General features: G+C 30.3%; 3 protein-coding genes across 6 annotated transcripts; 2 read left to right on the top strand and 1 right to left on the bottom strand.

Annotated features, from left to right (window-relative positions):
• The first annotated feature begins 1001 nt into the window (after window positions 1–1001).
• Window positions 1002–3367, top strand: LOC126846983 (probable splicing factor, arginine/serine-rich 7). The gene has a single exon (XM_050586905.1). The coding sequence runs from the start codon at window positions 1231–1233 to the stop codon at window positions 3229–3231; it is 2001 nt and encodes a 666-aa protein (XP_050442862.1). The 5' UTR covers window positions 1002–1230; the 3' UTR covers window positions 3232–3367.
• A 674-nt stretch (window positions 3368–4041) lies between these two features.
• LOC126847011 (DNA-directed RNA polymerases I and III subunit RPAC1) lies at window positions 4042–8768 on the top strand. Of its 2 annotated transcripts, none has more exons than XM_050586956.1 (9): window positions 4042–4234; window positions 4714–4761; window positions 4826–4933; window positions 5384–5513; window positions 6103–6210; window positions 6278–6460; window positions 7672–7791; window positions 7859–7975; window positions 8375–8536. In XM_050586956.1, the coding sequence occupies exons 1-9, from the start codon at window positions 4190–4192 to the stop codon at window positions 8428–8430; spliced, it is 915 nt and encodes a 304-aa protein (XP_050442913.1). In that variant the 5' UTR covers window positions 4042–4189; the 3' UTR covers window positions 8431–8536. The 2 variants fall into 2 exon arrangements, with proteins under 2 accessions (XP_050442913.1, XP_050442904.1); XM_050586947.1 differs by lacking the exon at window positions 8375–8536 and adding an exon at window positions 8597–8768 and having other exon boundaries at window positions 4043–4234.
• An 879-nt stretch (window positions 8769–9647) lies between these two features.
• On the bottom strand, window positions 9648–16111 carry LOC126846473 (acetyl-coenzyme A transporter 1-like). 3 transcript variants are annotated; one of them, XM_050585904.1, is made up of 9 exons: window positions 15736–16111; window positions 13973–14099; window positions 13351–13908; window positions 13132–13286; window positions 12484–12677; window positions 12042–12226; window positions 11676–11808; window positions 10872–11087; window positions 9648–10810 (listed from the first exon to the last, which is right to left on the bottom strand). In XM_050585904.1, exons 4-9 carry the CDS (start codon window positions 13205–13207, stop codon window positions 10574–10576), a joined length of 1041 nt encoding a protein of 346 aa, XP_050441861.1. In that variant the 5' UTR covers window positions 13208–13286; window positions 13351–13908; window positions 13973–14099; window positions 15736–16111; the 3' UTR covers window positions 9648–10573. The 3 variants fall into 3 exon arrangements, with proteins under 3 accessions (XP_050441861.1, XP_050441869.1, XP_050441853.1); XM_050585912.1 differs by having other exon boundaries at window positions 9650–10810; window positions 12100–12226; window positions 13752–13908; XM_050585896.1 differs by having other exon boundaries at window positions 9653–10810; window positions 13752–13908.
• Between the last annotated feature and the right edge of the window lie 48 nt (window positions 16112–16159).

Below are 16159 nucleotides of genomic sequence, written 5' to 3'. Positions count from 1 at the left end.
GACAATGCAAAACGTATTATTGGCGTTTTACCGACTTTTCAGATGTCATTTTCTGCCGTGCGAGGAATTTTTGAGGTATAGATGACGTGAAGTGTTTAAAATAGATAAAATATTTTAAAATTTAATACGGTAAATACAATTTTCGATCATTTTTGCTCGACTTACATGTTACACTGATTTCGGTGGACTCATTATTAGTTTATTTTTGTGTTAATATCCCGACTCCCGGGACCCGAGTGAGTAGGTAATCTGTTTTCAAATAGTCCGTGCAAGTAATGTACAAAAGTAGGATTTTATTTATCCAGGAATTTAAACAGCGTAAAATGACAAACAGAAATAATATTACTGGATTCTTAGATCACAGAATAGATTCAATTTAGATTTTTCATTTAATAAATTTTTTAATATCTAATTATCTCAGGCTGGATTGGTACATTTTAACAGTGAAAGTAACTATCGGCCGTGTGTATTATTTAACTGTTATTTTTTAATCGAACGTTTAAATTAGTAACGTTCAATTGATTGTGCCTATTTAATATTGTATATTCAACTATTTTTATTGTAGTTAAAAATTGGATTAAACTAATTTATTAACATTTCCGTATGTAGCCTGTGCACACAAGGGCGCCCGCAGATAAAAATTCTAGGGGGGGGGGGCAGCCTTAATTTGTATAAAAAATAAAAATTACTACTATTAAGGTGTAATGTGTATTTTAAAAACAATATTATCATAACCAAATTATAAAGGTATTATATTATACTTTATTTTACATTTACTTATTTATTTATTTTACATTACACATCAACTAATTGAACACAAATTGCAATTATGTTTTATCTTTTCCAAATTCATCAACCACTTTTTCTGCTAAATCGAGTTCTTCGATTTTTTTCCTATGTAAACCTAACAAACATAAGCCGGATAAACGATTCTCACCCATTGTAGAACGCAACCAAGTTTTAACACGGTGCACATTCATTCGTTTTTCGCAGAGTTGTCTACACTGTTCGTACGACATCGTTGCTCGTCGGTCAGTCGGCGTTCTCACACCGATTTGGCCGATACCGTGAACCGTGAACTAATATCGCCGTTCGGCTGTTTGTTTTTGGATTTTTGAATATAGAGTTTTTGCGGATTGCAGACGACGGGTTTCTACGTGAAACGGTTATGTAGGAATTAAACGATCCCGTGAGTGTTTTGTTCCGTGACAAGTGGTTGTGCGAATCACGATGACTGCCAGTTCGGATGCAATCGCCGCGCCTACCACTAAGGTGATCCAGGTGACGAACATTGCTCCCCAAGCGACTAAAGATCAAATGCAAACTCTGTTTGGCTCGATCGGTAAGATTGAAGATATTCGATTGTACCCGCAGATACGTGATGTGTCTGTGCCCGTGCAATCTCGTATTTGTTATGTGAAATATTTTGACTCCCTGTGCGTGGCTGTTGCCCAGCATTTAACCAACACGGTGTTCATTGACCGTGCGCTTATCGTTACGCCGTACCAGTCTTCTGTCGGTGATATACCTGACGAATACAGAGCACTGGATATTGCCAACCAGGCGAACGTCGTACCTGGATTATACCCGTCTGATCCCAAACTACCACCACACGTTGTCAATTCAATTGAAGGAATACCACCGAATCAAGTTATTGTCACCCACGATCCAGTGTTGGCATCCAATGGTTTGCCTCCTTATCCTCAACTCCCAATCACCTATGATTCTAGACGGATTGAAGAAATTAGACGAACTTTGGTAGCAATTAATGTAGATGAAAACGTAACTAACGATGAGTTGATAAACTTTTTTCAAAAATCAGCAGGTGATGTCAAGTATGTGCGATGGTGTAGCAGAGAAAATGATATTACTCGCTATGCTCTCATTGAATTTTCCGAACAAGCTAGTATTATTGCGGGATTGAAACTAAACGGAACGTTACTAGGTTCTCGGCCACTTCAAGTTACTCATGCCACTCAAGCAATAGCAAAACCTATGGCTAAAAGTAACGAAGCGGCTCAAAGAGAAATAGAAGAAGCTATGACAAGAGTGAAAGAAGCGCAAAGTCTTATATCAGCAGCCATTGATCCAGTTATTGGTATTTTATCTAAAGACAAAAAACATGGCCATTCTCACAGACGATCTCGGTCCAGATCACATGGTAGGAGCCGTCGAAGATCATCATCTAGATCACGAAGAGGACATTCACGAACACGAAGACGACGGTCTAGATCACGTTCAAAGCGTCGATCGAGATCAAGAAAAAGGTATAGGAGTCGAGACAGGCGTTCAAGGGACAGAAAAAGATCAAGGTCGAGAAAAAAGTCTAGATCTAGAGATAGGAAACGTAAATCTTCTAGAGAACGACGAAGATCAAGATCAAGATCTAAGCGTCGTTCACGATCTAGAAGTCATAAAAAAGATAAAAAATATTCATCCAAGAGAAAAGAAGAGAAATCGGAAAAACGTAAAGAAAAGGATAAGAAAAAAGATACTACTCCACCTGTTGTGCCTGAAACAGACAAAAATGATAAATCGAAAACACCTGATAAAGAAAAATCTGGGTCTGCTACACCACCTAGAAGTAATTCTCGTAGTCCTCGTTCGTCCAGTAAATCACCTAGGAGGAGTAGTTCTTCTGGCCGAGGAAAAATTACTGAACCAGTAAAGAGTCGTTCGTCTAGCCATGTAAGGCATACTTTATCTCCAAAAAGATCAAGAACCAGAACACCAGCTAAGAAGCGTGTTAGTAGGTCTCCTCGCAGGAGCCGCTCTCCAAAGAAGCGCAGTAGAAAATCTAGTTCTTCACAAAGACGTACTAGAAAACGTAGTGTGAGTCGCCATAAGTCACGTTCACCCGTTGAAAAAAGACATAAACGTACACGTTCGCCTGTACGAAGATCTCCTTCTCCTAGATCACCTCCGCCGAGGAGAATCATTCGAACGCCTCCGTCTAGAAGCCCACACTCTCCTGCAAGATCATTGTCGGGTTCACCAGTAAGAACCAAAATGAGTCCTTCGGTTGAAAGAAAAAGGAGTGTGTCAGCAAATAGAAGAAGTTTATCTGTGGACAGGAGTAGAAGAAGTATGTCTATAGATCGTAAATCTCGATCAGATAGTAAAAGTAGAAGTGGTTCACCTACTTCTGCGAGAAGTAGATCACCGGCTTGGAGAAAAAGTGAGTCTAGATCACCGGTAACAAAACGACAAAGTGCTTCTTACACTCCATAAACAATTTATATTTCTGGATTTTTTTATTTGTATGTGTAAGCATATATATATAAATTTGTTTCAGTGCTTAATAGTAATAACATATACTATCTAATTTGATGTATACCATTTCTTTGAAATAAAAGTTTTACAGTAACTCTGGTTGTTTTTCTTTTCATCAACATAATATTTATCCTAAATTTAAAATAATTTTTATAAATTAATTCTTAAAATATTTTTAGCAAAAACAAACAAAACCTCTTAACTTTTAAGGGGTCTGTTGTTCCGATCATTTTTTTTTACACAGTTTTATAACATAATATTATGTAATTTTTATTATGTTTTTTTTTTGTTTATTATATTATGATTATTGTAGAAAAATCTAGTTTAATTACTAGAGACATATATATTTTATTCTTGGAAAACGTTATTATAAGATGTCGATAATTTTATGTAAATGTAGTATATTATGTATTATTATGAGGTAATGAGTTTCTATAAATAATAGATTACAACACTAGTAGATTATAAATTACGGATTAGTATTATTCGTTTCATATTGTTCATTAGTCATTACTATACAAATACTATAATATGTATTTTATTACTATTTACATAATAATATCGTGACTAGTTTTTTAGTCATAAATCGAATTAAATAACGTAAAGTGGGTACTTATTTTGTTCTGTTACGGTTTTAGCATAGTTGACTACCATAATAATATAGCTAATATATTTTATATTTTATTATAATTTATAAGATATCACAGAATATTCTATGATAATATGAGGTACTGATAACAAAAAAAATATGATATAAAAATTCCGTAATTGATGATAACGAGGTAAACCTAAGTCACGTGTTTTTATAATTAATATTTATTGACAACTTTTAAACATAGTATATACCTACGATTACATTAATAGAGTTATCCATAAATTTAAATTAAACATCTAAACCTTAGTTAACCAATTATCAATGATGGAGAATCCTATTGTAATGAACAAGTATTCGATCGAAAGGGTAAATACCTTAATCTAAATTTTACTGGATATTATACACGGGATTAAGCTGACAGTTTTACATAATTTTATATATTTAAATGTTAGTTCATCGTGATACAAGTGTACAACCTATATTTCAAGTGGTCACCGCTGTATATCAGTATATGTATTACAACTATGATAGGTACTCTCAAATATATCATACCTAGGCATTGTTTTTTATTTTAAAACATACCTAATTGTAAATTGTAATTTTAACAATTTCAATTTATAACACGCAGAATTTTTTTTTTATGTATTAAAATGACAAAAAAAGTTTAAAATTATTTTGCCATCCTAATAAAAAATATGCAGGAAATTTACTTTTGATGTATGAATTTTCAACTACGTTGATATTATGTGACTGTTAAATCTTAAACTAACTTTTTTGTTAAATAATTAATTTAATGAGTTAATATAAATAATATTTTAACTTATAGTTATACCCTATATTTTCAGACTCTTGGACATGAAACAAAATCGTACAATTACAATGAATTTGTTAAAGTAAATATTTTTTCACAACACTTAGAAAATGTTTAACTAATTGTATACATTTTGAATGTTATAGAACTTTAAGATAAACATAATCAGCCAAACTGATACTGACTTAGAGTTTGATTTAATTGGTGTAGATGTTGCCTTGGCGAACAGTTTAAGGCGAGTCATCATATCTGAGGTAACTGTTCATATTTTGCAATTATATTATATTATCTTATTTTTCGTACATTACGGTTATACATTTTTAAAGAGTATTCTAAATTCATAAAATATTTTATTTTATTGTAAAATTGCAAACTTTCATTCTATAAAAACTTTCTAGTTTGATATTTGGTATTTTAATGGCGTCCTAATTGTATCATAATGTAACATTGATGGTCATTTTTTTATTCTGATTCACTCCACACCTCTATATCTTTATTACATTCAATCACTTCATCATCGGTCTACTTCTATCTCTCAGTCTGTCTATTACGATTTCCAATTTTTTTTACCATTTCACATTTTCTCTGTTCTTTTAACATACTCATTAAATTATTCAAACATTAATATTATCTGTAACCTAAAGTATAACATTTACTATCTTAGTTGAATTATGAGTTTTCAAATAATTGTTGTAATTATTTAGGTACCCAGTATGGCGATTGAGAAAGTGCATATATATCAAAATACATCATACGTACTTGACGAAATTCTCGCCCATCGATTGGGTTTGATTCCATTAAAAGCAGACCCTAGACAGTTTAAAATGAAGGATGGTAAGATATAGATAATGGTATAAATAGAAACGGACACTTATTCCTCCCAAAAAAACCCCATTCAATCCCTTTTCAAAATTCAGCTCTTTTAACCTTTAACTAGTAACGTGGATTTTTGTGACATATCTCTACTCATTCAATTGTAACTGTACCTCAATTTTTTGGTTAAAATTAAACAAATTTGCTAAGTAAAGATTTATACTTGATGTAGACGAGTCGTACGAAAAGTAGTACCGTTCTAGTTCTAGCGAAAACCAACACCGTTCGAGGCTTCTTATGAAAACTAGCACCGTTGGCACCAACGTCACGAATAACACAAACAGTGCTAGTCTTCGTAAGAATCTGTGAACGGTGCTAGTATTCGTAAAAACTCACGACGGTGCTACTTTTCGTACGGGGCGTCGATGTATACACTACAATCGATGTTTTGTTTCAATGACAAAAAGGAAATTGATGTTAGAATAATTAGAGCGGTACGAGATACCGCACGCCCCTAGTTAAAGGTGAATAGATAACATTAAACTTTTTTTCTCATATTATAGCACTTTATTATAACTCATTCACTAAAAATAAATACATTTTTTTTTAGAAAATGCTGAACCTAGCGAACAAGACAGTTTAATGTTTGAATTAAAAATTAAATGTACAAAAAAAGATTTAGATGCTTTAGCACATAAACAATTTATAAGTTATCCTGGTAAGTATAATCAAGAAACCTTTGTTTTGTTGACATTTTTTTATTTGCATTTGTTTACATATTACAGTTTATTCGAAACATATAAAATGGTTACCTCTTGGTAATCAAAAAGACATGTACACAGAACAAGATGTTGGTATGATTAATGACGACATTCTCATTGCAAAACTAAGACCGGGACAAGAAATTGAACTAAAAATGTTTGCAGTTAAAGGAATTCCGAAGGATCATGCCAAATTCCAAAGTGTTTGTATGTCGTCACAGAATTATTATTTTTTTTGTTTAAATGATAAACATACGAGTTGGTCTTCTTCTACATCCAGTAACGAGTTATTCAACTGTATTAATTTATAGTTACTGTATACTCTGTTGTTATGTCGACTTGTTTTAATAGTGATATTTATGTTTAACTTTCGAAATATTTCTTAATTATTCATCACACTCTATATGTTTTTATCCAAGTTGTTTTCCAGTGGAAAAATGTTGTTGGGGTCTGTTGGTTAATATAATTAATATATGTAAAGTTTTAAACATTTTATTAAAATAATTAAAAATCTGAATAAAAAAAAAAGAATTTTTACAATATTTGATTATTAAAGTTGTTGCTTATCATACTCGTGCAAAAAGACTTCAACTAAACCTTAGAATCCGTATGCTTAAAACTTTACTAATTAATAACAAACATACTAACTTAAGTATGAAACTTCTAATGTACAAATCCCTTATTAAACCTATTTGGACCTATAGTCTCCAACTATGGGGTAATGTTAAAAAATCAAATATAAATCGTATTCAGGCATTTCAAAATATTACTTTAAGAAAATTAACTAATTCCCCTCCATACGTATCAAATTATACCCTCCATTCTGATCTAAAAACTAATACTGTTAAAGAAGAAGCAATAACATATTACAAAAGATTCCACTCTCGACTAGCCTCCCACTCCAATCCCCTAATAAAAGGTCTTTCAACTAATGTTATTCCTGGTAATCCTCCTAGACGCTTAAAGCGCAACTGGTGTAGAGATCTATTAACTTAACTTTAGTTAAAAAAATTAAAAAATAATCACTTAAAAGTGTCATTAATGGGTGGCTCCTTTTATCAAGTATTTCATGTTATATTTTAATTTTAGCTAATACTCTTATTGTACCCATTGGGAACAGATTGTGTATATATTAATAAAAAAAAAAAAAGTTGCTTAAAAATTCATCCGTATTTTTTTTTAGTAATAGGAAATTATTTAAATATCAATCAATGAATTATTTCTCAATAGTGGTTATTCTAAACATGTTGGGCTAACACAGTATTATTTTTTAATAATTCACTCAAAAGTTTATTGGTAAAATCAATATTTTGTAGTGTAGTATCATAATATTTGTAAAAATAATTTCTAGTTGTTTGATGTTTATAGTTATTTGTGTTTAAGTTGATCATTAAACAATTTTTTAAAAATTAATTTAGGTACAGCGTGGTATAGACTAATGCCCAAAATTGAATTATTACAAGAAATTAAAGGAGACGATGCCAAATTATTACAAAAGTGTTTTTCAAATAATGTCATTGGATTAAAAGATGTCAAAGGTTGATAAAAAATTATCAATAATTTCTGTTAAATAAAAATTAGTCAATTAATAGTTTTTACTTTCAGGTGTACCCGTGGCATACGTTGCAGACAGTAGAAAAGACAACAGTTCTAGGAACGTTTTTAGGTACAAAGAATTTGACGGTAAAGTGTTAATGGCCAAAGTTCAAGACCATTTTATATGTAAGTTTTAGATTTTATTAACCTAATTTAATGTTTTAATTGTACAACTTCGTAATGCAGTTACTCCCGCTCATAGGAAATTGTCGTGATTTTCAACATTATGGTCTATCATTTAAGAGAACGTACCTATAAAATTCATTAATAAAAAGCAACACTTCTTTTACAAAATTGACGCTTGAAAATTTGGCTGGTTTATTTTAGGCGTTTTTTTACAGTTTTGCGTAGTATTATGTAGACTTTTTTCATTTACAGTTCCAATATTATTTTATATATATATATATATATTTATTTACATATACAAGACTATAGAGGGGGAGTGGTTGAGTGGGTAAGTTGTCAGTTTGTTCAGTGCTCACTGTCACCGGTTTGATACTCGGACATGGGCGTTCTGTTTGTCAGGTGAGAAATCGTCTAGTAAAAAGCAGCTGCCATCCTCCTCTCTAGGGAAGGACTGATGACCTGTCCCGGTTAGCGAATTTGTCTATAAACCATCTCGTGAGGCAGCGTTGGGCCTTCAAGCACCGTAAAGCTACATGACTATGATGACAAGACTAAAATTGTTATTATAATCCAATGTGTAATGATATTTTCACAAATTGTTTTATTTTATTTTTATTTTAGTTACAATCGAATCGGTGGGATCAATGAAACCAAATGAAATATTTTTAGAGTCTATTAATATTATTGTTCAGAAACTAAATAATGCTTTGGAGTCGGCAATAAACCAAAGTGATGTATAATGGAAATTTATTTTTTTATTTTCAAATAAACTAGATTGTAATATTACTCTGTACACTGTGTATTCTGCAATTATTTTGATTTATTCTTAATTATTCATAATTTATGTTTTTTTTAAAAAAGAATTTAATATTTAAAACCTTTAACCATAAAATAATACACTCTCTGGGTATACGTATTTCGGCAACAACATTGTCATCTTCAGCGGTTACAACTGACATTGTTGCCGAAATAATGTATACGCAGAGAGTGTATTATTTTATGGTTAAGGGTTTTAAATATAAATTTCTTTCTTGCATATAACCATAAGTTGTTACCACGTTTTAAAATCCATGATTTTAATGTTTTAACAAATGCACTCCCAACAAAATGTGTTTTCTCAATTTCTTAAGAGAAAGTCATTAGTATATAGTTTAGACTTTAGAAATGGTGATTTTTTAAACAGTTATATAGTAATATAATAAAAGTCAAGACTAGGATATTTTATTTTTAAATTTTGGAGAAACAACTGATTGTTAATATCTAAAAATATCAGAATAACAATAGTTTCTCAGTTTTATACCAATGCTACGCCTTTTTTTGTATGAAAAAAATTCTCTAAAAATGTTTGTATTTTATTTGAAAAGCGGCTCATTTTTGTTAATTTTACAATATTTAGAATTAAATCATTTATAAGAAAAAAAACCAAACATAATTTATTAAAAATTCTAACAGCACAAAGAAAAAAAAAGAAATTCTCGTAGAATTCTCATAATGGCTATTTTGTTGCTGTTAGTTTTCTAAAACTATTACATAAAAAAAAAACAATACCAACATTATAATTTTTATTAATTTTAATGAAACTTAATAATAAAATAAAATATAACTTTTACGACAAGGCACGCATTTGTTGTTTTTTTTTGTTTAGCTTAATATCATATCATAGTAATAATTTAGACAATGGTCAAGCATATAAAATTGTAATACATAATAAAATGAATAATTACTAAAAAAAATAGCAAATAAAATAATAGTTTCAGACAGCAGACAAATAAAATGTTTTCATAATCAGCAAGTTTTTTAACCTTTCTTTTTTAAACATTTAGAATATAATTTTGACAATTATATGATTATAATATTTGTAAAACAATAAATTTCTGTTCAAAATTATCTTATAAAATATTTATAAAAATATTAAAAATCTTTCTGAATAAAAATTATTATTTTTTTGTTGATTATAGAATTATTCCTCCCCTTAAGGACGCCCATGCTAAATTTACATACAGTTATAATAACACTATTTAATGCATAATATATTTGTACAAACTACTCTATCGAGTATAACAATATAAAACTAAATGAAAGGAAAAAGGTAATAATAATCCAAAAAGCAATAACTAAAAAAAAATGTGATGATAAAATGTTTTACTATAGAAATCTGTCCATGTTTTATAATACAGAAGCTAAGCCAATTATTGTGTTTTCAATTGTGAACATTACAAACATAATTTCTAAAAAGATGTCACATTGTTTTGTAAAAAAAATATTATTTTTTTAATAAATATATACATATTTGATGATTAACACGTTAACGACCAGGGGTGAATTTTCAAAACTTTACCCTAGGTATTACTAGCTATATTTATTATAAATTCATGTGAGCCAAATTGGGTCACAGGGTCTGTGGAGAAATGAGCCTGTGTACTTTCTGTGGCACACATAATCGTTAACATGTTAAATACATTTTTTATTTAGGTAAGTAAAACAATGTACGTACTTCTTACAGACTACATTTGACTAAGTATCATACTAACTGGATTGACCTACGTGTATATCGATAATCTTACATATTCATTGCATAATGAATTATTAATATCATTACTAACAAGTGTTTGAATGTATTGATTTACTTGGTAATATACTTTGCATTTGGTGTCCATTTTGAGGAGCATTTCGACTAGATTTTGGCCACCATTGATTAAAGTCTTTGTACTGTAGATTTATTAGAACCCTGCGATAGTAGATGTACCAAATTGTCCCAAGAACCGTACTCAAGATCACTGTACAATAGTAACCGTCCACGATTGTTGAACAGCTCCCTCGAATAGAATTACAGTCCTTAAAAAAGTAATATCATTTTACTAATGTCAGGTTGTTGTGTTATTTAAAAACGTATTACTTCTACGAGCCCAATTGTAGAGCAATCGTTATTTGTATCGGTCGAACACCTTTTGTAAGAAAGCCAGTCACTCATACCTAGTGACATGGACTTGGCAAAATCTCCACCATACATTGTCAGTTTAAACAGTAATGTCATGTAAGTGGCCCCTATTCGACGGTCGCTTATTCGGAAAAAAAACGATAGCAGCAGAATTTTAAACAGAAAAGCCATCCCCTAAAAAAAAATGAACAATGCAGTATTCAAAACTAGGAATTAGCCTTATTATATGAGCTCTGAATTCAACTAAAAAGTCGGTTATTACCATGTTGGAGTATGGTTTTTATTTTTATAAGGTAATTTTTTTATCTCGGGTCTTCAGTCTTTTGAATACGAACACAAGTGTGTTTGTTGATTATTAATGAAATGAACTATTTCCGTTTTTTTTTTAAACGCATAGTTAATAAATATAAAAAAAGCAAGTACAGTGGGGTCGGGGCATATTATATTGTTAATTACGATAAATGGGTAACTATGACAGTACATTTTTATAGACAGACGATCAACCCTTATCGTATCCACCCTGCACAAGACTAAATATTAAATTTTAAGTACATTATTGCTGGTCCCACGATATCTTCTAAACCACTATAACTGGATTGAACATACTATCCACAGATTCGCATCGAAGCGTTTATTTTAAAAGTGATTTTATCACTTTCAGTTATAATAAAATCTGTAGACCTGTGACCTCTCCGTCCCCACTATGCCCCGACTCCACTGTACTGGCTTTTTTATTATAACCAATTATATAAAATAACTCACCTCGAGTATTAATTTATTCGTTTCTATTAACAAAAAATAATCTAACGGCAATGTTCTGTGATTATTTTTGTTCTGTATTATTATATTTGGAGCATAAAAAATCAATGTAGTCATGAGAAGACCAAAAAATAACCTAAAAAGCCAAATAAGTTTGTTACGTCATAACTCATATTATAAATAAATAAACTAGTACAGAATAAAGACATTTTTTTAATCCAGTTCAGTGTAGTTTGTAAATTGTACTTAATAACAAGTCAATTGTTGTGCTATGTTATTTCACGTATAGGTATTCTCAATAATTGTACAGCAGTATTATACTACAATATGTTAGATGAAAGTTTGGGATAATTACTATTTTGATCTTACCGATAAGGTATCATTTTTATAAGCACACTCAATGGTTCTGTACCTGAAGTGTACTTACAAAAAGCAATTGGTATTATCATTTGTACTGCATAGAGCATAGCTGTATTTAAGAAGTCGTCCATGGGTCTTAAGCCATATTCCTCTAACTTTTTACTCGATAAATGTGCAACAGCGGCAAAACCGAGCTATATGACATAAATAAGTTAAAATATTACTCATTAAATATTACAAAAATGTAAATAATACTCAATACACGTCTTAATAAAACGCCGACAATAATACAAACAATTACTTTTACTTTATTACCTTGGTAAAAAAACTATTTTACTTTTGGAAGTTTAAAAGTGTTGTAAATTAATATTTAATTAGTACCGAATACATTTTGGATTGATTTTGTTTTTCAATTTGCAATACGTCTAAAAATTGTTGTAATCAATATTACCTCTATCGTCAGCAACGCACTGGCTAATTTCCAGAAAGCGCTTAATTTGAAGACACCAACGAATAATGCATATGCTTGACAAACGCCTAGTTTGGTGCTGTGAGAATTTGAAAATGCATAATGTTCTTCTTTTATAACAAAAGCTATAAGTTTGTTTGCCAAAAAAAAGAAACTGCCATAAAAATAAAGAAAACCTGTAAGAAACACACATGCTTGTATAAATTATTGTTATGTGTTTTACAATAAATAGTTTTCCATTGTACGGAGGACAATTAGACATTTTACTTGACATCATTTTATTATGAAAAGGGACAAACATTAACATGTGTGTCTCGTATGTCAAGATGAAGGCCATCAAGGATAAGACTGGTAGGAGAGATTAAAGTGGATGTACTCGAAGAGGTATTGATAGAACGAAGAAGTAGGTTGGTACTTGATGCTATTAATAGGAACATGCAAATTGTTTTAAATTATTAATAGATAAACAAGTAGAGAAATAGAGTAGATAGAGAACAACGATGGCAAATACAACAGCGAGGGAACAGAGGACCTAGTGAACGAAAAGAAAAGACGAAATAATAATAAAACATTTCATATGAAATTAACAACATTGAAGATTGATTGATTGGTAACTGCAGCAGCTATTACCTTCTAATGTCATAACACCTCCTTTTTCCGGTGAGCTGCGCAAGTAGGTGTTACAAAACTCCTCGGAATGTAACATGATCGGTAAAAAATATCCCAACACAGTTCCAACTGCCCGGCCTGTTGTCTTACAAGTTGACAAAAATCCTACATTTTCCCTACAAACAAATACTAATAAAAGATACTGGGATGTTATGTTACAACGGTAATTACTCCAATTACCAGAATTTAAATGCACTCCATTGAGAGACACCGCCTCGATGGAATAGGCGATTACGTTAAATGGATTTAAGTATTTAACATATTACATAAATATAAAATAAGTAGGTATAATATATTAAAAATGTTGATCGTTATATTTATTTTTAGCGTCTTAACCACTCGTGCTAGATTTTTTTTTTTTTTACATTCGAACTCCAGTTGATAATTGTAAAGTATAAAATATGTGTTGTAGGTACTCATATGTATATTTCAAGTTGTGTTCAGTTGTCAGAACCTATTTTATGGACGATATTTACTGGTTGGGTTGTCAAAAAATATAACTTTAGGATAATGTGATGTAATAGTATATTTCTAAAGACTAAATGTAGTGTGTAGGTACTTCACGAATTGACGGAATTTACTTTTTTAGTATAGTCGTTGCCCAGCCGTCAATTGATACATCCAACGTTGATGATAGGAAGTTAATGCAAAGGAAGAGTACACAAAGATAGGTTATTTTTGGCGGTTTTATTTCAATCCAGTCGTAAATATTGGCTGCTAAATAAAAGAACAAAGCTCCTAGAAATGTATAAAATCAATGGTTTAAAATAATTATAACAACATAATGTTTAAAAAAGTATACCTATTAAGTACTGAGAAGGCAAGATCCACGATTTCCTTCTACCGATATTTTTAACATACACTGAATCCACTAAAGGTGCCCAGAAAATGTTTAGATTGTACGGAAAGTACATCAAGACATACTTAGCCTATAATCAAAGAAAATACTATAATTACTAAATAGATGCTTGATGTTCTATGCATTTTTAACGCTTTATTGCAATACAAGTTTGTAAACTTGTGTATTTTTTTAAAATATTTTTAGTTGTATACTGAGTTTTTTCAACTTTTTTTATTTTGAACTTCCTATTTTATCTATATGTAATGTGAAGTTTGGAATATTTTAGAGGGAATACTTAGGGAATAATATTTTGTAATACGTGTCATGTTTTTGCTTTCTTCATGTTTTAAAACCGATTTTATTCCAATAAAAATGTACTAACACTGTAGCAAAAACAAATTTCTGATGTACGTCATCTATATGAACATTTTAACCTTCGATGATCATACTAACAGACAAAATAAGGTAGTTAATTACTGACTGAGAATAATAGTGAACAAAAACGTTGAAAAATCTTGTTAATAGACTACCAAAAGTCTTATAAACAGTACACTGATATTTTTATTTGAAATAAACATTTTGACGAAAATTGCCTATACCAAGAGACAATTAAATTTGTAGTATTTGTTGTTATGCATAGAAATAATACACGGTATGTTCGCTCGTTCTGAAATTTGATCTACCAATTCTCAATAGGTCCAAAATGTGATTTCAATTTTAATTAAATTACAATACAATTGATAACATTCGTTATCTGTTTCCTAGTTTGAACTTCGGTTTGTTAAAATTACCAACTATTGTTTGATGTAATACATTATCCAACGATTTATAATTTTCAGTGGGAGTTTTCAGATTATGACGTATGTATATATTTGTTATCAGTAAATCGCCAAAGCACGTTGCTCAGTAAGTAAATAGAAATCTATTTTATTCTGACTAAAAAAAGAAATTACATTTTTTAAGTTTACAGTTTAAAAAAAAAAAATAGAAAATGTAAATTTTTGTAGTTAAAAGTGGGAAATTCTAGACTTGAATAGGCCAATTTATATTATATAAAAAATTTGATAGGAATAATAAATCTGTAGTAAAAACTATTTTTTTTTTTTTTTTGAGAAAAATTTTTTTAGAAATAATATTAAATAAACGCTTAACTCTGAATTATAGTGACTTAAAAATATATGGAGTAATATACTTAAAAAATATTGGGCATTTTGATGTTTGTATACATTTTAAACATTAAAAAATACAATATTAATTAAAATATTATAATACTTGTATTTACGGAGCCAGGTCAGAAATTTGTTCCAAAAGTAAAACTTAAAGATTTATATAATTATGTAGAACGATAAAATGTCATTACAGAAACCAGTTAGTCTATTTGGAAAATAGTTTAACAAGAAGTTTGCATGTGTATTCGCCGAAGTTACTCTTTTAGGGGTACCTAGCAATGATATTTAAGTGATTAAATCAGTGTAGAAACTGTTTAATGTGAATTTGTAGATAACTCAAATCTCATGTTAAGTCCGTGCAGCATAGACTAGGTAATTTGTTTTTTCTCCCAAAGATTTTGAATAAAAATAATAAAGTTATCATAAAATAATTAAGTTTACAAAAACAATTCGAAAACTATTAGTTTTCTAGTAAATTCCAAAATTGCCTTGTAAACAAACAACGTGATTGTATACTTTCGAATCTAGTGAATAATATGCTTAATACTATATTACCCAGTCCTTTTTGGAAACGTATTGTTTGGTTAGTAAAATGGTCGACATGGATTGAAAAAATCCTTGGCTAACGGATTGTTGGATAAACAGCAATGTCAAAATGAATACGTTCATCTTATCCCCCGTTAAGTTGGGCGCGTCGTTCACATGACTATCTTCGACCTGGGAATCCAGACGATCATCTTTTGACGAATGATTCATTTTTTATATTTTAGGCACAAAAAAATAAAACCCGAAAAAAATAATAACTACAAAAATCAGTGATCTAATTGCATTTCGGCAACCAAAATCACTAGTGTTTGTTTGCACTATAATAATATGATTCAACACGCTACATCACAGTCCAATGGATTGACTCGCCACTAATCAGTCAAACAGCATCAAAACAAAAAGGTTACGAGTAAGGTCAGTTGCCGCAGTGTTA

The sequence above is a fragment of the Adelges cooleyi genome, unplaced genomic scaffold (genome assembly GCF_023614345.1).
Source record: "Adelges cooleyi isolate 19-005CV unplaced genomic scaffold, UGA_ACOO_1.1 ACOO_flye_CR_arks_rails_tigmint_CR_PRNA_108, whole genome shotgun sequence".
NCBI lineage: Eukaryota > Metazoa > Arthropoda > Insecta > Hemiptera > Adelgidae > Adelges > Adelges cooleyi.
Note: the sequence above shows the minus strand (reverse complement) of the source record. Positions and strands in the feature narration are given on the sequence as shown.

Bases quoted from the DNA above. Each gene is read 5' to 3' on its own strand.
- LOC126846983 (XM_050586905.1), top strand. From the start codon at position 1,231: ATGACTGCCAGTTCGGATGCAATCGCCGCGCCTACCACTAAGGTGATC.
- LOC126846473 (XM_050585896.1), bottom strand. From the start codon at position 15,936: ATGAATCATTCGTCAAAAGATGATCGTCTGGATTCCCAGGTCGAAGAT. The intron at 14,100-15,735 runs GTAATATAGTAT...CTTTGATTATAG, and splicing joins ACGTTTCCAAAAAGGACTGG to GCTAAGTATGTCTTGATGTA. The intron at 10,811-10,871 runs GTAATACGTTTT...TACTTTTTTAAG, and splicing joins CTACAATTGGGCTCGTAGAA to GACTGTAATTCTATTCGAGG.
- LOC126847011 (XM_050586947.1), top strand. From the start codon at position 4,190: ATGATGGAGAATCCTATTGTAATGAACAAGTATTCGATCGAAAGG. The intron at 6,461-7,671 runs GTATGTCGTCAC...AAATTAATTTAG, and splicing joins TGCCAAATTCCAAAGTGTTT to GTACAGCGTGGTATAGACTA. The intron at 7,976-8,596 runs GTAAGTTTTAGA...TTTTTATTTTAG, and splicing joins AGTTCAAGACCATTTTATAT to TTACAATCGAATCGGTGGGA.